This window comes from Lepisosteus platostomus, chromosome 20, assembly GCF_059453375.1.
Source record: "Lepisosteus platostomus isolate fLepPlt1 chromosome 20, fLepPlt1.hap1, whole genome shotgun sequence".
Lineage (NCBI taxonomy): Eukaryota > Metazoa > Chordata > Actinopteri > Semionotiformes > Lepisosteidae > Lepisosteus > Lepisosteus platostomus.
The window spans coordinates 6,471,632-6,494,028 of NC_142630.1; the positions used below are offsets into that span (position 1 = coordinate 6,471,632).

At 45.8% G+C, this 22,397-nt stretch overlaps 1 protein-coding gene and 1 non-coding gene across 2 annotated transcripts; one reads left to right on the forward strand and one right to left on the reverse strand.

Annotated features, from left to right (window-relative positions):
- Positions 1 to 580: 580 nt before the first annotated feature.
- Positions 581 to 20,929, reverse strand: klhdc4 (kelch domain containing 4). The gene is made up of 12 exons (XM_088614370.1): positions 20,722 to 20,929; positions 19,320 to 19,411; positions 18,529 to 18,607; positions 17,876 to 17,974; positions 16,513 to 16,649; positions 12,619 to 12,711; positions 10,559 to 10,718; positions 7,004 to 7,073; positions 4,251 to 4,459; positions 2,467 to 2,887; positions 1,794 to 1,925; positions 581 to 1,417 (listed from the first exon to the last, which is right to left on the reverse strand). Exons 1-12 carry the CDS (start codon positions 20,818 to 20,820, stop codon positions 1,245 to 1,247), a joined length of 1,764 nt encoding a protein of 587 aa, XP_088470496.1. The 5' UTR covers positions 20,821 to 20,929; the 3' UTR covers positions 581 to 1,244.
- On the forward strand, positions 15,434 to 15,506 carry trnak-cuu (transfer RNA lysine (anticodon CUU)). The gene has a single exon. It is a non-coding gene; the product is annotated as a tRNA-Lys (tRNA).
- Positions 20,930 to 22,397: the final 1,468 nt, after the last annotated feature.

Here is a 22,397-nt window from a genome sequence, read left to right on the forward strand (position 1 = left end):
TTTTTCTTTCTGTGAGCCCGCCATCAGCTCGCCTGCATCTCTTCCCTCTCTTCAGAAAACAATATAAAGGCAACAAAAAGAAAAAACTTTTCACTGACTGACCAGACGGATAACTGAGAGGGGCAGAGAGCCATCACTGAGAATTCCCTTGTGTAAATACAATTTGTTCAGTTTTTAATCCTGATTTTTGCACTTTTCCAAATAACTGAGCCCATTTAGAATGAAAAGAAACTGACAGGACAAGTGACATTGTCACATGACTATACTTGGTTTGCAATGACCTCTCTCTCCCTGAGACGCTAAACTGATCTAGTCTTTCAATCCATTAACACAAGCCAAGAATTCCCTTTTGAAGAGTCTCAAATGTTTTCACTCGTGTAACATATTACATCTGATTTTTCTCAATAAGCACAAACCTCCAAACATCAGATTCAAAATACTCAAGCATGAACTACGGCAGCTTATCAGAAGCTGGAGCCTCTAGTAGATTCCCAGCCTACAGTATATACTATTCCCTGTACACAGGAACATACTAAAGCATCAGGATCCTTCGCCTGAAACAACATCATTCACTTCATCATTTAGTTTAACAAAACCGTATTTATTATAGTGCGTTTATTATCAATGACCTTTTCCCCCCAAGAGGGCCGAAGCGATTCACCCTGGCTATCAGGAAGACAGGTTCAGGTTCGAGAAGGGCGCAGCAGTGCCTATTGTATATAGGGAGTGGATCATGTCTTGGAGCTGTGTTATGTTCAAGGTTTAGCAAAGTTCACTTGTCCAAACACAGTCAACATGGGTGAAGGCTTTACATCATCAGGACAGAAAACAGTGTTTCCCCAACACCGTTTTTCTCTTCCTTGTGAGAAGATATAAATGGCAACTTTAAAGGAATTGGCTTAAATGATATTAAAATATTTTGAAGGGAAGCATCAGCCACCAACCGGAGGAAACTGCACTTCCTGTTGAGTCATTTCAGACAAATGGCCTTGAATTTTTCAAAACAGAACAGGTTTTACTGTACTAATTTTGGGATATGGATTCCATTTATTCGTATTCACTTTGTGTCCGAAACCTGAGCCTCCATCTTCAGAGGAAGAGATCTTGTGGCTTCCTCCTGAAGAGGACCAGCGTTTGAGCATCCCTGAGCTGCCTGATAAAAGCCGCTTGTCTTCAGAGATGGCTCAGCCAGTGCCTATTTGTCCCCAGGGCCCGCAGGCCCCCGAGTAAAGCTGAAACGGATTTCAGACCCGCTCCTCGTAAAACACCTTTGCCATGGCCTGTGCCACCTTCACCACTTTCTTGTCCTTGGCATCAGGGCCCATGTTCTCCCGGGCAAGTTTCACCCAGTACTGCTCCGTCCGGCACTGATAGTCGGGACACGACTCTCCTTCCTCGACAGGAGGGTGCTCCTCAACTGTAAAACATAACAACCTGGGTGAGCCCGCTGCTTGGCACAGGCCACAGCGGTGCAAAATCATAGCCGCATCACAACATGAAATTAGTACCTAAGGAACTCGACGTTTATGTCTTTGATTTTTAATGAGGTTGATGAGAAAGACAATGCCCTACTGAAAATGATGAAAAGGACAACACTCACATAGCTCAGCCTACACAGCTGCAGTGCAAAAGGCACTGCTGTGCCAGGGTGGCCACACAGCAGGGTATGGCTGGAAAAGCACATGTGATGCTTGTTAGCAAGCAGCAAGGAGAGACTGCACATCCCATGTGAACACAAAGTATTTCTGCTACAAGAGATGAGCACCAATGCACCCACTGCCCGCTCTCATTACCTTCATCATCATCATCATCATCATTCTCTTCTTCTGAGTCCTCTTCGTCCTCCTCTTCCTCATTCCCTCCGGCCGCCCCCTCAGCCTCCTCATCCTCATCTGACTCCGACTCCTCCAGCCACTCCTGGGTCTCTGAGGAAGAGCCAGTCAGCCAGTCAGCACATGCACTGCTAACCTTGCTTGCAAAGTCTTCCAGTTCTACACTACGGCCTTTGGCCTCACTAATGGAGAGTGACCTGGGCTCAAGCACTAATTCAAGCAGACGAGATACATAAGACATACCACAGTATCTATACTATACTATGTTTTCAGATTTCATGTACAGCGTAGACAAGAAAATGCTGACTAATATTTCTGGTGGTGGAACACATATTTCCATGTATTGCAGGTGATTCAGTTCATTTGATTACCCTTAAATAAAGTGAATAAACTAATTTAAAAGAGTATAAATAAACCCTCCGTTCATGCATGAGTTTCTAAAGATATTCAAAGGTGGCAACACTGGCACTTTTCTGTCTGTACTGGTTTCTGATGAGTTATTTTCTGTTGTCAAGTGGTATGAAGCCTGCTTGTGAAGCAGGTTGTTTGTGCATTCCGACCTCGGCCAGAAAAATCATTTGCAGGGATGAGGCCGTTTTGATTCACGCCATGCGGAGAGACTGAGTGCACTTACTGGGGTCCATCTCCACAAGAACCTTCCACTTGTCCATCTTGTGGAGGTCAATGGCGTAGAGGTCGCTGAGTGTGAACTGCCGGTCGCCCACTTCAAACATCCCGCCATACAGATACAGAACCCCGTGCTTCACGGTGGTCATGGCGTTGGACCGGGGACAAGGCTCCACCACAGCGGCCGATGTGCCCTCCTCTTCCTCCTCCTCCTCCTCCTCGCTCTCTGAGGACAGGGGCCCTTCTCCCGGCACGGAGATCACCTGCTTGATGGTCATCAGCGTGCCGTCCTCGGCCACGACCTCCTTCACCACCTCCACCGGCCCCCGGGGAGCCTGGCCGCCCTCCCCCTGCCTGTCGCTGGGCTCGGCCCCATCGCCCTCGGCTGTCTTCCCCCTTCGCCGCTTCTTCTTCTCTGACCGGCGCCCCTGTCAGAGACGAGGACAAACGTACATGGCATCTGGATCTAAGAAAAAACAGACCTCTTCGAACAGAGACGCATGCACTGGAAATGCATTGAGATAATTTTCCAACAGCTTAGACAGGGATAGATAGGGGAGTTTATCTGCCATAAGTACATGTACAAAGGGATTCTTATTCATGCCGTCCTCTCGAGACACACACAGTACAGCAGACAACACCTCACAATGTAGACTGTACATTACAAAACACTAGATAATAAATTGTGACAGCACGGACAGGCAGTAAACAAACAGAACAATAAATATGTGGTAGCCAAGTCAAAAGTGTAGAGTGCAGATGGTGCATTGAATTCTGAGGCGTTGCACAATTAGCTGCTTAGGATGAGAATTGCTTTTTCATGGTTACAGGTGTCTGCCTGTCATGCTTGTGTCACCCTAGAGAGGGTAAGGTAGGTAGGGGGGTCCTTTTAATGGCTGTGCTGCAGATCGTGAAGAAAGCTACTGCTGGGAGTGAGCCTTGTCAGAAGACCTCCAGCTGATTTCACCTAGTCCAGTTCACTGGCTTTAGATAGTTTATGTTCTAATGTTTGTTCTCCTGTTATTTTAACACAGGCTGAGCTATAGCAAATTTCATGTGAAAAGGCCCAGTATTCCCGCTGTGAAAGAGAAGCTTTGCACTGCCACCTGGCTGAAATGACATTATACATCTCCAGTGGCCTTAACAAACAGGTGCTTAAAAAACATAACAGGTTGTTTCTATACAGCTTAGGTCGAAACAAATTCTTTTAAAAAATCTACTGTAGAACAGGACTATTCCTTTTTTTACGGAAGCAAAAAAATGTGCACGATAAAATTTCCCGGCACTGGATTGTTTGGGGGCGGCACAGTGGCGCAGTGGTGAGCATTGCTGTCTCACAGCCCTGGGGCCCTGAGAGTTTGTATGTTCTCCCTGTGTTTGTGTGGGTTTCCTCCGACTGCTCCGGTTTCCTCCCACAACCCAGAGTCATACTGAAAGGTTAATTGGCTTCTGGGAAAAGTGGTCCTGGTGTGAGTGTGCGTTGGGGTCTGTGTGTGCCCTCTGAAGTTTCTCGCCTCGCTGCTTGCCGGGATAGGCTCTGGCACCAGTGTGACCCAGTACTGGATGAAGCAATTAGAAAATGGATGGATGGACTATCGTTGGAATGGAGGACTCCCAGGAGGCCAGAATCCCCCCAGTGGCTGTGCAGTTAGGGCAAGTGGAGCAGGAAGCTCACTAGAGCAGCCTTAGGAGTGACATGGTGCAGCAGGGATCCCAGTGAGCCTGCAGTGCTGTCCTTGAGAGCCACCCAAAAGTATAGAGTATGAAAAAGGGAAAAGAACTAAGAGATACCTTGAGCTGACCGACAAACCAGCGGCTCTTGTTCATGTCGTACAAGTACATGTCGTTGAAGAAATCTCCTTCCAAGGTCTCGTCTTCTTCCTCGTCGCACACACCTCCAAAGAGCACCACGCGGCCCCCAGGCCCCACGGCCAGAGAAAATCCGGAGCGAGGGGTGGGCTTCACTCCTGAGGGGCTCACTCTGCTCCACACCCACTTTTCTGAGGATGGAGACAGGACATCTTTACCACACCCATGCAGCACACAGCACAGAGCCTCTTACACGACGAGAACAAGAGCGTCATCATTCTACCACTTTTTTACAAATACAAGCGTTAAAATATTCTCCGTTGTTGCTTTATAATGAGACTTTCCTCTTTGGCTACTTGGAAATAAAACAACAGGCATTTCATCGGAAGTGTTTTTCTTCAAATGTTCTTTTAAACCCGTTAATGTTCCAGCACACCTGAGCCCCCGCGCTGGAATTCGCTACAACTGTCCTCCTGCTGAAACTTCCAGCAGGTACACAGAAAGGACTAGGAAACCTGCAAATCAAATCAGCTTACAAAACAAAAACACCCTGAAAGAAGAAACTGTCACAGCACTTGTGAGAAAAAGAAGTAATAACAGAAGAGATCTAAGAAAATAACTATTGCAAAGCTAACTTATAAACACCACCCTGCTTCCACCCTGAAAATGCTCTTCTTTACATTCTCAAAGAAGTAAACAGCTTCACTGATGCTCCTAACAAATGGAATGCTCCATGAAATTCAGGCAATTGCGATATGGTGCTTATAAAGTGCACTCAAGTTCAGATCCGCAGAAAACTAAAGGAGCCAGCTGCGTCTCTGCAAGACTATTTTCTTAAAGGATCCAGAACCTATTAATCCCAAGGAGGGTGCTACTTTGGAATCAAAGCCTGTCTGAGCTGAGCAGAATCGGTGTTTGATGAGGGCCATTACAGCACTGCAGTATCACAGAGCATTATTAATGTGTGGAGGGCTGTGTGTCACGCTCCTCTGCAATAAATCATACATCTGGTGCTTTTGGGCACCTCGTGGCACACAGAGAACAAATGACTAGGGCAATAAGAATGAGATGAAATCTTGAGGACAGCTGGCATAATTTACGGAGAATGGGCAAATTACATCACAGGGGGAAAAGCGGTTGAGAGTATGATGGCCGTATCCATACAAGAGCCCGAGAGCACAGGGCCGGCAGTGTCAGCTGTATCAAGGCCACACTGGTTTCTCCTGCTTCTCTGCAATGAGCATTAGCTGATGCTCAGACCATCACTGCTGACAGGAAAGCGAAAAGGACAGATATCAACTAACACACGAGAACTGAGAGGCCTATGTACAGGACAGACAGATTATCATTTAATTAATTCTCTGAGCTGATGTTCTAGTTGTTTGGCTCAGAAAATTAAAAAGGGAATAAAAAAAGTCATTCACTAAACAGGGACCCTAAACACACCGCTGTATTTGCAGGTTGTGGGAAAGACGTGACAGGTGGTGGACCAGTAACCCTCAACCTTTTCACACTCCGTTAATTGATTAACAAAAAAACAACAACACAGGGCTCTGGCTGAAAACAAATTCAAAAACTGTAACATGCGTGTGACAGAGGCACACGCAGCAAGGCGGCTCTCTTGGAAACCCAGCTTGAGATTCAACTCGAGTTTCAAATAAATGACATAATGATAACTCAAAGTAACAGACTCTGGGGCTCAGTGAAAGGTCCAATCACATTCTATAAAGACAAGAGACAGCTAGAATATCCCTAAAATAAGTCCTGTTCCTTGTTTCAAATCTGCGTGAGGGACCTGGTCCACAAAACCAGGCCTGACACCTGCTGGCCTGACGGGCTCAAACCACGACGTACAAAGGTTTCAATCCCACAGGGAGACTCCAGGAATGTAAAACAGAAAGAGGCAGTTAATTTTACACATTTCCTATAAAAACCAGCTTTAGGTCCAAATTTAATAAATGGCCATATCAGGGTGGGACATCGTGATTTATATATCATGGTTTTCAAATAAGATAAAAAGTAATACTATTAGCAGTACTTCCATTAGCTTTAGACTGAATGTGTACGTGCTGTATTTTCTATTCTTGTGTTCGAGTTAATTCTTCTTACAGGGCCGCTGTAAGCCAGACCTCTCACTTGTTCGTAATCCCAATGAAAAGCAGATGCAGGGTGTTGCTTTAACATTATCATTTCACTCTTAAAGATTTAGCTGATGCTGCTTAATTTGATGTGTTCAAAACAGGAATTGAAAAATCTGTAAGTTATTGCCTTATTTTCTATTAGTTCTTCTTTTTATCATTTGTTTTACCTTTATTGTGATGTTTATAAAGAAAGTATTTTCTGATGTTCCCTGCAACTTGGCATTTTTTTCACTTATCAGACTTATCATTTTTGTTGTTCAGGTTTTTACCCTGCAAAAGACAACTGATTGTATACAATATTTTATTCACAAACATCTAAAATGGTTTCTCAAGCTACATATCTTTGCATGTGAAAGAAGGAAAACAAACATTGTCAGATGCATTCCATCATACTCATTTAACTTCCAAGCTGTTTCCGAGTGTGTGTGGTTTCTGGAAAACTCAGAGAAGGGGAAATGAGATCAACAAGGCTGAAATATGGAGGGACCCTTCAGGAATATCAGGAACATCATAAAACTCTGCTTTCAGAGAGCAGGAAATGGGACAGGACTCGCAAAGTGAGAGCTGATGACCTTTTCCCCTGAAAACACGTACCTTGGCCCTCCTTTTTCAGCAGGAACATGTCTGTATGAATTGTGCCCTTGTCCACATCCTTTTTGGCTTTCTGCAAAAGAAAAGAGAATATATTATTTAGTGAGTCTAATTCCATCTCATCTTTGCTAAACCCTATTCTGCCATTCAAATAAAAGCATGTCTTTAAATCTGTTTTAGGCTAATCCAGTTCTATGAATTGCTGTACAAAATAACTTAATTTCTATTACTGCACTTAATCATCCAGAGGTTTGCATCAGAAAAGTTTTACAGAAACAAAAGTCTTCGTGAAAAAGACTTAATTTTTTTTTTTGGTATGAGGCTATGAAGCAATTTACCTGGGATGACTGGATAAAACTCTTCAATCAATAAGCTATTACAGACCAAACTAAGGGGACTGGCCAAACGGTTTCTTATTTGCAATCCCCCAAGGATACCTCCACTTCACTACACCTCCACAGTAGAGCACAGTAGATCTCCACAGGGTAGGCATGAGACCTTTAAACATTACATAGCGGCCTCAGGGAGTAAAACCTATCTCAACCTTCCTGCGCTCAATGCTCAACAGCTGATGGGCTCTCTCGGAGACATGCCGAGGATCCTGCTAACCAGATCGTTGTTTGTTACAGGACCCAGAAAAGCCGGTTTCACTTCATCGCTGTAAGCTGCACATTTTTGCTGCTGCAAATATGCTTTTTTATTCTGGGACAGCACTCTCTTAGGCTCAAGTGCCACAGGAGCAATCGATATCAAAAGCTCAAAAGCTAACTAAAGCCCAAAAGCGGTAATGTGTGGGTTGATCAGAACCAGGATCCCAGAAGTTGCAGCTGGCTCCTGTCCAATTCCTTCTCCAGCATGTTTGTGGTGTCATAGCACAGTTGTTCCTGCAGATGGTGCTTTGATTCTGCCTGCCTCCTGTGCTCCTCATGTATATAAATAATTCACCTGCTATATCATTGGAGGACTTGAGTCACCCCCCACCCCTGCCACACAATCACCACTGAGCTCCTCGCTATCACCTGCCTAGGCCTCCAGTTGCCTAGCAACGGCTGTCTTCTTGTCGACTGAGTCGCCATGGCCGCAGTCTCGGCTCGGCGCGCAGCAGAAGGCTTTATGGGTAAATTTATTGCACGGGGCCCTGGTAGCATCAGAACCCATGAAACCTGTAATGCATCTCCCTCGTTAAGTCGTTGAGCGCCAGTATCAGCAATAGATTACTGCCTAAACTGTTGACTGGCAAGCAAGGAATATTAATAGTGATCAGATAGGACTCAAATACAGCAGAACTTCTTTTTTTTTATTTTGCACTTAGTGATGTGCAGCAGGATTTGCACAGCAGAGAAACGCATTAAGCATTAGGACAGGTGTTTCTGGGTGCATCATAAACACCTCGTAAAATCCCCAGATCCACTCCGGACAGGCACTACAGCAGGATGCCAGTCAGATGTGTCTGAATAAAAACAGACCGGCAGCAATCAGCACACCTGGACTATGAAGACTGGCTCTCAAAAAAAAAAAGAGATGCAATTACATGCATTGGAGTGCTGAGAATGCAAATACAGACAACTGTCTGCAGACACACCAAAGGCACAATGGTTGGGAAGGAAACACCAGAGTCCAATTCGACCAATTATTGGTTGGCTGAGGCTTTGTGGGAAACAGGACACTTATATGTCTTTTGTCTCACAGCACAGCAGTTTTACAATTTTATGAAGACATGTCGTTGCACGGGGTTTGTTCTTTGGGAGAACTGAAATCTGGTAGTTGGTTCGAGTGGCAACATCTAACCAGGCTTATTGTTCCTCTCTGCATTCAAGACTGTGCCATTCGTTTTAATTTTTACAGTTTTGAATCATGAATGAGGTCAAATAAAATTCTGTCAACTGAGCCATGTCTGCATTACATCTTTAAAGGAGCTGTAATTCACTCGCCTGGTTGTTTAATATGTCTTCGCTTGGATAATCAGTGTTTGTAACCTGGCAGATTTTGAAATGTGTGATATACATACAGTACAACACAATGCCTATCAATGTTCCAGCTCACAACCTGAACCACACTCCACAAGAATGTAAAGAAACTTTTCAGTAAGTGACTGTGGAGTACAGTACATCATCTGATGCTGAAAAAGCAATTACAGCAGTCTTTAATGTGACTAGCACTTCAGGATCACACAATGACTTATATCCCACAGTTTCAGAGATACCCTGACACTTTGGGACATTGCTCTTCACTCTCTTCTTCCGATATGCGTGTTTCTGGGCAGACGGGCTGCTACCTGAAGGGGTTTCCTTGGTGGTTAGGTTAGTGAGCTGGGAGTCTCACTGCCCCTTTTCAATGCTGAGTCACAGTGCTGAACACAGAGCAGTCCCAGCTGGCAATACTCACTCAATTCACAGGCACGGCACTCGAGGCAGAGCCAGCGCGGGATCCGCTGTGACAGAGACAGTACCAGCAGAGAAACAGCTACTGACAGGTATCTGCAGGTCAGCATTCATGCTGTCTTCACCGTACTAGGGCAGGTGATTCCTGGCTCCAGACGGATAGATAAGGCCAAATCAGCCCCTGCAGCCCCTTATCACAGTTAGCCACACAAACACATGCATGATCCATTTACCCAATCCGCAACACCAGAAAAATCCATGTTATTCTTTACTTAGCCCAAAACCATGTCTGTCTCTGCAAACACAAAAATCCTTTTTTTAAGACAGACTGCACGCCTTGAAGAGGTGTTGCACTCAGAGGTGTTGCACTCAGAGCAGGAACGGCCTTTACGCGCAGGCTGAGCTCCCCAGTGCAAACATCCTTGACTATGACCTAGTTTCCCCAAGCAGAGGAACTCTTCACCTAAAGCCACTGGGGTGCAGAGGCCCTGAGCCAGCCAGGGTGTCCTCTACTGATCACAACATCGTCTCCGGTCAGCACACCTGAGGGCTGCACCTGCAATACACTCGACACCTCTCTGTTGACACTAGTGGGGGTGCCAGTATTACACCTGATCACCAGGGACATGTTCCAGAGGGAGACAGAGCTGGGACTTAGGAATGTAGATGTACCAGTAACGGTCTGGAGTGACAGCTTTGATGCTCAGTGCCTGCGGTCCATGCTGCATGTCAGGCTAACAAGGTCCTCGGACCCCATGTTTCCAAAAAAATGTATTTCCACACCGAGCTGGCAGAATGACAGCATGCCATGAAGTCCCCACAAAAACAGCACGACCGTCTGGATGACAGGACTGATGCACAACGTGCCCATAACCAAGGTAGCAACTGACATCTTGAAATCCAGCACCTAGCTTTTCTTTGGTGATGGTTTTCGGTGTAGCACACAGTATAAAACCAAAAAGACACAGAGAAACCCGACTGCGAGACGTTCCAATCAAGCAACTTGTTAGCTGAATTAAGGATTCTATTAAGTAAAGAGCAGGGTTGGAAATAAGGCTGGGAACCCCAAAGTAATTTTTACTAAACGTATATTACAACTGCATAGGCACAGCTGTACTCTCCTGGCTTCGGACACATTCATTACAACAGTAAAGTAGACACCCCAAGAACAACTCACCACTTTGGAATAGCCCCCGTAGATGACAACCCCACCATCAGGCGTGGTGGCCATCTGGCAGCCTGAGCGCGGGCCGGGCCCAGCGCCCGATGGGGCAAGACGGCTCCAGGAGAAGGTGTCCAGGTTGAAGGTGTGGACATCGTTGTAATAAATATAATCCCTTCACGGAAGAAGAGCAGAGGTTGGGCACGGGCCTCCTTCACAAACCGAGCGCCTTATCCTCTTACATATATACGATGTGTAACTGGGGGTTCCACCCTTGCCACTCCTGCCCTGCCAGTTCGTCCCTCACTGCCTGGGCGCCAACCCGGGTCCCCAGCATCACGCCACAGGGGACTTCAGGCCTTCAGCTCGGGCGGCTGAGATCCCCGTTATACGCTGGGGTGTATTCATTACATATACTGTACGAATGTATCCATATTCACATAACAGTGACACAAATCCAACTGAAGCAGAACAGTTAGAACTCGTTAATGCTAAACAAATAACTGATAAGGAGCTTATACCTTTCGATCCATTCTGACAGTTAAGAAGGCAGTTTCCAGGATTTTGCCACTCTTCCATGTTCTCCAGAAGGCCTGGTTAAGTCTGCCCATTTGCTCTCCCAATACTGCTGTTGTTCCCTCACCCACAAACAAGTCATGTGCTACTTAGTACCACAATTAATATGTTCTGAACTCTATTTATAAAGAACATTCTTCAAAGCTGAATTTACTGCACTTGTTTGAAACACAGCCAAATGCACCAAGCATACCACATTATAAAATCCAAAAGAAATGTTTTAATGGCCTTTAGGGAATATTAATTAATTATTCTGAAAGACAGGCCAGACATTTTACAGCTTCATAGTGTTGTTCCCTCGTTAGGAAACAAACAGGTGTGACTATAGTGTGGCACAGCTACTGTAGGTCTCCACAGGCCAAAGTATTTTATTTCTGAAATCTGATATCACTTCTTAACACACTGTTAATGCACCGATTCCTTTTAAACGTACCAAGGTGATACCAAACACATCACTGAGAAAAGGCCTTTGTGCAGGGTGTGCAGAAGGTATACAATCATCTTAGCAACTCGTGTTCAAAGAGGTGTCACACCCAGATCCCAGCTAACCATTGGTTCAGAAAAATACCAATGAGTTACCCCAGTGTGGAACGGAACAAGGGGCTGTTGCACGGGCAGTGAGGAATGCTGGGAAGGAAGGGTTAAAGGTCTACGGTATGCTGATGGAGGAGTGTCTTAATTTAGAGACAGTTATCAGCATATGGTCTTGAACTCTACAGTAGGGAGTTCTTGTGAACTGGTCAGACTGAAAGTGACTGAAGCCCCCAGCCCCGGTCATGCTGGGATTGAGGGCAGCCCCAGCCCTGGTCACACTGGGAGTAACTGAAGCCCCCAGCCCTGGTCAGGCTGGGAGTGAGGGCAGCCCCAGTCCTGGTCACACTGGGAGTAACTGAAGCCCCCAGCCCTGGTCAGGCTGGGATTGAGGGCAGCCCCAGCCCCAGTCACGCTGGGAGTGACAGAAGCCCCAGCCCCAGTCACGCTGGGAGTGAGGGCAGCCCCAGCCCCAGTCACGCTGGGAGTGACTGAAGCCCCCAGCCCCAGTCACGCTGGGATTGAGGGCAGCCCCAGCCCCAGTCACGCTGGGAGTGACTGAAGCCCCCAGCCCCAGTCACGCTGGGAGTGACAGAAGCCCCAGCCCCAGTCACGCTGGGATTGAGGGCAGCCCCAGCCCCAGTCACGCTGGGAGTGACAGAAGCCCCAGCCCCAGTCACGCTGGGAGTGACAGAAGCCCCAGCCCCAGTCACGCTGGGATTGAGGGCAGCCCAGCCCCAGTCACGCTGGGAGTGACAGAAGCCCCAGCCCCAGTCACGCTGGGAGTGACAGAAGCCCCAGCCCCAGTCACGCTGGGAGTGACAGAAGCCCCAGCCCCAGTCACGCTGGGAGTGACAGAAGCCCCAGCCCCAGTCACGCTGGGATTGAGGGCAGCCCCAGCCCCAGTCACGCTGGGAGTGACAGAAGCCCCAGCCCCAGTCACGCTGGGAGTGTGGGACCCCGCTCACCTGGCGCTCTCGTGGAAACCGCCGAATACAACCAGCTGCCTCTTACACAGCACCATCCGGTGGCCACTGCGTCCCGACGGCGCGCCTGCCGCTCTGCCAAAACAGGAGGTCAATAGGTCAGGCTCATGGGATCATGGGACCAGTCGGGAGCTACAGGACATGATGATCAGGTCACCCAGAAGATGGACATCAAGACAAAGAAGGTGAATTGCAATCATTTATACTTTGTTTTTCATCCCAAAGAATCTGTAACTACACTCAATCAATAAGGTGATCGGTCATTTAATAGGGTGATCAATACTGAAAATGAAAGACAGCCACAGCATTTCGGACTGATTATACAAATACCATAGAATTAAATTAAAAGAATAACATTCATCAGGTCAGAAGAGGAAAAAGATTATGGTTTATCAGACATATCTTATGCTTTGAGTTAAAAAGGAACTGTTGGTAGATTTCATCACCAGATAACCTGACAAACTACAGGTGCAATGCATTAATGCACAAGCTTGCCCCCGTCAATCTTCTCCAGCCATTCCCTGAACACTTACCCGAACTACTGCATAACTGTTTTGTGCCTCTCTAACAGTGTCCTCCTATATGGTTAATAAAAGAATACTACAGAAATAGTACAAGTTACTTTTCTTATTTATTCTGAACAGCAAGAGGCAGCTGGACTACTGGTGACAGGAAAAGCCCAGCATGGCATGGTGTGTCTATACTGGTGTTGGATATTCACTCAAACGGAGGTCCTTGACTTCAGGGTAAGAAAGAACATCAATTTAACAAAGTGGCATGTCAACAAAGTTGTAGTGGAATCCACTGTGGAGCGTTGCTGAATTTGCTGCACTAGTGGATTTTCCAATTAAATGTTGTTTTGTTGTTTCAGAATGAGTGTGCAGGGACATTAAGCCAGGCCACCACACTGCATTGTTTCTAATGCAAATTTCAGATGTGTCAGTGTCTCCCTGTATATGTGTCACCTTTTACTGAATTACTGCATTGCCTTGTGCACTGCCCTTCCGACACGATGGCACACCAAGGTCACTACAAATAGACGCCACGGTACACACCCAGGCTCTGCCCGGCCTGCCAGGGTGCTCATTGGCTGACGTCACCTGGGGTCCCCTGAGCGGAAGTGCACACCTGGACCCCTGCTCGTGTCCAGCCTCGACTCAGAAGCCTGCAGTGTGACAGACAGCCCAGAGGGACCTGCCAGCCTGTGAGCCTGGCAACAGTGTCAGTGAGAATGTGCCCCTTCCCCAGTAGTTCCTCTGCTCTTACAGCACCATGCATGAGTAACAGGGGTCACATCAGTACACAGAGAGGATTAACACTTGACCAAGGGATTGAATTACAAAATAACCACCAGAGATTTTAAAACGATAGCTCCTAAGGAATAAATGATGATACAGGGGTATCATTTACTCATGGTATTACCTATTGGTCAGATTATTTTATTTAAGAATATTCATGATGTAAATTGCAAAATATTGATCTTAAAAACAGGAATACATGGTGCCATTCCTCTGGCAGCATCTGAGCTGCATGGACTTTTGACCCAAGAGTCATAGACTCAGCCCTCAAAAAGCTAACCCAGTCCACAGCATAAACAAAATAAAACATTTTAAAAAATCATCAGAACAGCCCCGTCACCTACATGAAATTAAAAAGCTGCATCTGCAGCATAGCTGTCTGTCACACATGCTAAGACTGCAGACAAAAAACTAAATAAGCTCTGTAAGGCTATGCACCTCCATCCCTGAGGGCACTGAGGTTCATAAGAAACATGTAAAGCATGGAAATCACTGCACTTTGTAGATTTTAAGCAACAGAATGGTAAAAAATATAAAGAAAACATGCAAACCATTTTGATCATCAAGAAAAAGCCTTGCAAAAAGTAAAACATACAAAGTCTATAAAGACATTCACCACTACTGTTTAATCTGAATCATTTCTGGAGCTTATGCATGAAACAGGGCGGTGTGTTAATTTTGCTACATTTGCAGAGATACTGCCTTTTTCTCACCTTAAAAGAACACTCAGATTTTTCATGGCCAGAATTAAACCACCTAACATTCAATGGTGGGAGGCTGGTCAGAAAAAAAGGCAAGCAATTCTATTGTCTCAGAAGTAGGTGGAAATATCTCCTTACAGAAATGGTATCCTCTTATGCTGGTTTTGTGATATTTAATTGTTTGAACAGCAAAGAGCTCAGAGGCAAATATTTAAAGACACTTTGGAAAAGATCACCCAGCTGTCTCATCCGGATAAGAATCCTATCGGCTATGACTAATGCAGGGACTGAAATTGACACCTTAAAAAGGATAAAGCCGAGTAAGATTTTCTTTCCCTTCCAAACTAGTTGGATTTATCCCAGTCGGAGCATTCACACTCCCGGTGCGGATCAGAAGGGATCAAGAACAGTGGTGCAATCAGATAAATGCTCTTCTCATACAACAGAAGATGGTAATAAAGAAAAAAAAAAGTCATTTTTCTTTGTTTCCATCCCAGTATCAATCAGCGAGCGCAAGCGATGTGTTTTAACCAGTGATCACTGCGCAACAATCAGAGCCACCTGTGACTCCCAGCCACCCCCAGCCCCCTGCCAACACAGGCCAGCTCCACTCCAGTTGGACAGCTGCCTCCGAAGCCAACTGGCAGGCTCGTCCAGGCAGACGCCCACGCGCCTTCTGGAGCTTTAAATCTCCCTGCACCGCCTGCAAGGGAGGAAACTCCTGCGGATCCTTTTTTTCAAGGAACAGTTAAGGATAAAGAAACTGTTTGCACCAGCGGCACTTGCCTGATACCCACATTCCGGCTAGCTCAGTCGGTAGAGCGTGAGACTCTTAATCTCAGGGTCGGGGGTTCGAGCCCCACGTTGGGCGGTATTATTTGTGGGCGGAGCTCTGTGGCTAAGGATCTGCGCCTGTGACTGGAAGGTTGCCGGTTCAAATCCCGCGGCCGGCAGAGGAATCCTACTCCGTTGGGCCCCTGAGCAAGGCCCTTAACCCCAACTGCTCCAGGGGCGCCGTACAATGGCAGACCCTGCGCTCTGACCCCAAGCTTCTCTCCCTGTCTGTGTGTCTGTGTCTCCATGGAGAAAAGCCGGGGTATGCGAAAAGACGAATTCCTAATGCAAGAAATTGTATAGGGCTAATAAAGAAACATTATACATTATACATTATTATACAATCTGGGCATGGCCAGCGGGGAGGCCACCTGAGGAATGCAGAGAAAAAAACAACAGCCTACAAAAGAAGAAGCTGTATGTGGTCATGTTTAATCACGTTCCTTTGTTTTGCCGTCACCCATTTTAGAAACTGGAGCTGGTAACAGGTACAGAGCATAGAAACAGTGGAGAGTGAGTCTGAGTAGAGGAAGTCAGTTAAAACAAATGCGCTCCTTGGAGAAACAAAGAGTCAGTGTGAGCAGTACAAGAAATTCCTGGTCACACTCCTTCTTGCTGGGTCTACAGGTGCAATTATTTACTTCCTGTAGCATCTCAAACCATGTAGTAGCATGCAAAGACTTCCATCAGTCTCGATCAGGTCTCGTGGTGACTATATAATTATGTCCAATAACCATGATAACAACTTGTTCACAATGTGCTGATAACTAAAACCGATTACCAGAACACCCAGAGGACTTAAACTAACAACCCAAATCCAGAGAAATGCAATGAGCCTGGAATAAGGCAGGATCCTAAAACTATGACAAAAATGACAAGCGTTTTCCAAAAAATGAGAGCAAGGATGTCAGTAATTAACCTGTCACTAATCCCACTTTCAAGGCAAGAACAGCCACTGACAGCACGAACAGCCAAGCAGGAGCTGCCCACAGAGAAAACCGATTCACGCGGGGCGTCAAGCCCCACACACCTGCCTGACTTACTTGATCTGCTCCCAGGTGTGCGTCGCCAGGTGCAGGACCCACAGGTCTTTGTAATGGTAAAACTGCTCTCCGTCTGGTGACGCGAACTCCCCCCCGAACACCCAGAGCTGTCCGCCCGCCTGAGGAACCACCACCGCCTGCAGGGGCAGGAGAAACACAGCCAGGCCGTCAGGCACGGACCAGGAACACGGACCCCCTGAGAGGTTTGACTGATGGACTGCACTGACGGCAGACCCAAATCAAACAAGTCATAAAACTTCCAAAAAATTAACTGACACCAAACACAAGGTACATTTCCAAAGGCCTATTTTGCCTGCAAAAATGTTTCTTTTTAAATATGTGGTGTAACCTGAATAAATCAATCGAATGTGCATAATAAAAGATAACACATTATTGAAGTTTGACAGCTTAAAGCAGGCTGGTGCACTTCATCCCAGTTAGGTTACTCATCAGTGTAGTCTGGCCCCTAGGCAGACATTATAACACTGATGCGGAGCCCATTTATCATAACCGCTATTATCATTAAAATTATTCAAACTGCCTGTGCCACATCACAATCTACCGCATATGAAAGCATTTATACACAGGAGTCTACAAAGGTATTTCAGAGGCAGAGAATATTTTTTTAAAACAGTGTGACTGTGATTTACTTTTAAATTCCAGGAGATCTCCAAGCAAACCCTCGATATCAGCAGTTAAGCAGTTCCTGAAAACAGAGGATCTCTCTAAAATCACGCAGCGCTCAACACAACATTGTACAGGAGTCCAAACCTGTAGCCCCACACAAAAGATCTGTTTTATTATTAAATTGCTATGAGTATGATCCCTCCCCCCCGACTAATTGGAAAACCACAGAAACAGAAACAGCGCCATCTGCTGGACAAGAGTGAGAATTCCTTCAGCTCTGGCCCCAAGCTAGCTGTAGTGGGATTTAGTCTGTAGCGTGAAGTGGCACAGCAGCACACAGCCTGCTAGGTGTTATTATAAACTAATTCAGCTGATCTACATTCTAGGCACCCTAGAAGGTATTGACAATGTTCTCATTTTTCTAAAAGACCAGTCTCATTTGTTAAGTCCTGGAAAAACACCTGACTAAAAACAGTCCAACAACAAGCTTGTGGGATGTTTAATTGGACAAAAAAGTCACTTTATGCAGAAACCCCCCTTCCTGGGCCCTAAGCTGTCCTGAAAAATAACGTTATAGTTGTTTTTTATTTTGCTTTGTAGACACATGGTCGTCTCACAGAAACCTGTAAGCTGCTCTGTGACGAAGTGCAGTGTGGCATAGGGTACGACAGCTGACATGACTGACTGATCGAGACTCGGGGACCCTCCCCATCTGAAAATAAAGGGGTGGGGTTACCTGGTGGGCGCATCTCCGCGGCGGTGGATTGGGGACGTCGGTTCTCACCCACGAGTTCTTCTTAATGTTGTAGAAGTAGAGCTCGTTGTACAGGAAGGTCTGAGCGAGGAAACAGGAAGAGAGCCGTGTTATCAAAAAGGTTCCCGCCAGGCTTCATCTCCCCTCCGAGCAGACGGGCTGAAGGCACCTGCAGCTCCTGCGCACTGCAAGACTGCTTGGCAAAGAGGGCCAGGCTGAGGGGCTGCAGCATGACACTGCAAGGGAACTCGTGCAGGACTATTCCACACTGAGAAGAAATTCTGTGAGGAGAACTGACAGGCTGACAAACACACCTGCAATATCTTTCAAAATAATGCATCATAAATGCAACACCACAATGTCTTTAATAAAGCTGAAAGTGGGATTAATCATATAGAAATTAGTCATCTTGAACCTACTAGATGGCCACTAGAGCAATAAAGTAGGGTAAACAACATGAGCTCATCTTCCCTGCTATTCTCTACCGAATGGCTCTCGACTCAATCTGAATGTGAAATTAGCCCTTCCTCTCCATGCTGCTCTGCTGCTTGTCACTGCTACATCTTCTGTCCCCTCAGCAGAATGAGGTTCACACGTTGAACACAAGAAAAGCGGAAACAAGACAGATGTTTTACTTTCTGGCCGTTGAAGTACTCCCCACCAAAGAGGATCAGCTCATCCTTCTCAGGGTGAGCAGAGAGGGTCGCGTTTAATCTGGGGGGAAACACAAAGCACAGCTTCAGCTGTTAGGGTTAAAAGACAAAGACTCATACAGATATAGCACAACTGTCATACAATAGAGGAAAGCAAATTTGGGTATGACCAAGCACTAACAGTAGGCTATTCATCTTTCATCTCAGTAGGGGTTGATTATGCTACTGGGTTTGGGTTAGCATTTGGAAAACCATAAGGCTGAGAGAAAAACTTTTGTTATAGTTGTGCGCAAAATGCTTAAAATAAGACAGCGAGATGCCCAGTTTGAATTTATACTAAAGATCTGGTATGAACCTATTTTGGGCTGTATTTCCTGTTAGACATAGTTCTCTTCGGTCCCAGAAATTACAATGAGTTTCTTTAACTCTGGTCTCCTTCCATACAGTTTTTTGCCTTATGTCATACTCTGGTATGTTTCAGAGGTCTGCTGGCCTCATTCTTGGCTGGCTTGCGTTTCATTTGGATTTTAGTTTAATAACTGAAATTGTAAATTAACTTGCTTAGTTTAAAAAAAGCTGTTATGGCCCATATCTAGGCTTCTGTCACTGCGTGTATGTTTGGAATATAAAGCACTCTCTTGTAACTGATGTGTGTGTGACACGGGCTTCAGGGTTCATGCGTCTCCACGGCGACTCGAGTCTTGATTTGGATTTGAAAAAAAAGAGACTTATAATACAACTCCGGAGGTGAAAAGACATCATCACTACCATACCGGGGCGAGGGAGGGGGGCAGGGTGTCTCCACAACCTGGGTCTTCCTGGCGTCCAAAGACTGGAACTCGGCAATGAGAGCCTCCAGATCCTCCTGGAGAGACAGGAAAGCACCAGTGAGAAAGGGACACGTTTTCACTGAGAGTCCCAGGGAGAGAACTCTTACACAGCTTTCGCCACAGGAGAAACGCTCTCCTCTGGTTCATGCTGTTCCTGTGACAGGAAATCGGTCCACGTGGCTCCTTACCACCTCTTATTCATTAGCCGGCCAGAGGTGATTCTGAATAGGTAATGGGACACTCGAGTCTTAGGGGGCTGGATGCCTTGGGGCTTTCACTAATAACTGACAAGGACCAGGGCTGGAATGAAACCCAGAGGACTGCAGTGGTCCATTCTGTCTCCAGACACTCTTCTGAAGGCTCTCTCTTACAAGCAGCTATAGTTACACATGAGCTCTACAGGCCATGGTTCTGACAGTTCCTCCAAACTACATTGCACACCCTTGCTTTATAACCGTGATGATGGCAATCAAGATGACAGGAGTACTGGAATAATATTTCGGACTCTTTGAGCCGTTTCCGAATCATGCAATTCAGGGGTGTGTGTGTGTGTGTGTTATCAGCATTTACCAACAACATGAGACCCCGGCGAATGGCTCTTTAAAACGCTTCCAGATGAGTAAACTGATTTCACTGAATCAGTTTCACATCATTGAACGCTCTATAAAGAGAAAGATTCTGTATCCTGTTAGGGGGAGTGGTGAACCCCTACTAAAAGCACTTTCAGTTCAAAAGTAGCTTCAAACAATTTCAGTGTAGGATAAGGCAGCACAGCAACAATTATTGCACACATGATGCATTCGTCAAATGCATGATGCAGTCAAACCAGATTTCGGTCAAAAGGTAAAATTGTCAACTTAATCTTTCTTGGCCCCAATGAATTCTCCAGGTCTACCTATTTACTTTACTGTACAAGACGGGAATTTGTTTTGTAGTCAGGTAAAAGACATAACACATTACACAATACAATTCACTTGCCGTAAGATACCCTTTTCTAATATTACTGTGCAATTATAAGAACCTTAGTATTTTAACACAGCACACAAAATTAATAACTTGTTGGTTTTTTTCCGAGTCAATCTGAGTCTTAAGAGAAAATACCGGCGAAGTCTTGAAATATATTGGTGCTCGTGTTGTCGCATTGTGCAGAAGTAGAGTGACATCTGTGCAAGTCTGCAAACTCGGAGCTCAGAAATAAAACACAAAGCGGTTACATCACCTTTTAATAATTGGCAGAGGGGTTTGTAATGTTAAACACTTCTCTCTCCCAGTAATAACAACTATCGATCCTAGAGAGATGAGAAGTAATTGAAGTAGACAACCACAGTAACTAATGCCAGCTAACCTCTTCCCTCTTTGACTTCTTGGAGACCTTTTTCTCCATTTTGGCCAACGTCTTCTCCGCTCCCTTCACCTTCTTCTCTTTCTTGCTTTTTTTGCCCATATTCTCTACCCTAGATATTACTGTAACTTAGCGTGCTGCTCCCTCTCTCACTCACATGGAACTCTCCTGCACCGCCACACTTCCGCCCAGCTCGGAACTTTTCCCTCAACAATACAGGGGCCCTGAAAACAAAGAGCGGCTCCTCTGGCCCGCTTCCGTGTGCAACAGCGCCATCTGCTGACTGGGAGGAATCGACTCTACCTCAGAAAGTTGATCAGGGCACAAGAGCTGCTAGACCCGCAGGAAAGCTTGTGTTCCACCAGGGGCGTAGGCCCACCCTGATTGATCCTAGGCCTACCCAATCAGTCCAAACTAATTTAAGATCCCCCCCCCCCCTTGTTTACGTTACGTGTTTGGATTTTTTTCATCGTATGTGATTTGCTATTGGATCGCTCTATCTTCTGTGACCAATAAGAAAATTATGTAAATACAGTGGGGCGGTGCATGCGTAGCCGTAGCCTAATTGGCTATCGTTGTCCTCAGACACTCTTAGAGCTGTCTAGCGCTAGGGTTTTGGTTTATTACCCGACATGGCAAAACAAATATATATAATATATACATATAGCATATATCTACGTTTTTCAAAAAGCCGCCTGTAGATGCCCAGACCAGTCCCGAAACAAATACGACACACGAGACGCTACAGGCATCTCTTGTTTTAAGGAGAACAGCCTGGCTTCCCGAATACAAGTGTTTCTGGACCGCAAGCGCCAGTGCACGCGTTGCTTGTAGCAGCTCGATACATGCTCGACCTGTAGAAGTTAGACACGAAGAGGTTCTAAAATGTCTCCTGTAAACAAATTACAAGTTTTGGAATGCGTGAATAACATTAAGATAATATTGACGGATAGTGCGAGTGTGCATTTTACAGATAACTGTTCAGATCGCCTCTAAATGCCCTGCAGTTTAAGTGAACGACGTTTACAGAGCTAAAATACATCCAAAGTGTGTAATACAGAATATTCTTGCAAAGGTACGGTAAACCGGTTAGCGCTGTAATGCGTCAATAACAATTCAGTGTTAAAAGTCTTGTGGGAAGTCACGAATTTCCAAATTAGGTGTCTTTTGGCTTGAAAATAGAATACTGATTTCGTGGGTTTCATACAAGTTTAAAAGCATCATGAAGGATCAAACAAGATAATCAGAATTTAATATTTTAATACCTTCGCTGTTTTTATTCTCATGGCGCCTCGCTCGATATTACCCTTGGGGCGATGCATTTACTCCAACCTCTGAAACCCATACGTGCGAGCACGTTCTTCTGGGATGTTATGCTCAAGTCTGTTTTCCTTTTCTTTCCCTACCGTGACACATAACTGTGGGATACCATCGCGACAAGACCTCCGCAGCCTGTCATGATAGGGATCCCATGTATATCGCATGTATATCGCGGCAGTGTATATCACGACTCACGACTGCTTCCATGCCACCCTGGCACTGCTGTCGCAACAAAGGTCTCATATCAGGACATGATATACCCAGATAGGACGCGTCGGGATATATGGACTTTGTGTCGCGAAATAGGGTAAGAATATCCTGTCAGGTATGTCCTATCGCAATATATGAACTCCATGTCG

Bases quoted from the DNA above. Each gene is read 5' to 3' on its own strand.
- klhdc4 (XM_088614370.1), bottom strand. From the start codon at position 20,820: ATGGGCAAAAAAAGCAAGAAAGAGAAGAAGGTGAAGGGAGCGGAGAAG. The intron at 12,712-16,512 runs GTAAGTCAGGCA...CTGTTTTGGCAG, and splicing joins CACACCTGGGAGCAGATCAA to AGCGGCAGGCGCGCCGTCGG. The intron at 7,074-10,558 runs GTGAGTTGTTCT...TTTCTTTTGCAG, and splicing joins ACGGGGGCTATTCCAAAGTG to AAAGCCAAAAAGGATGTGGA.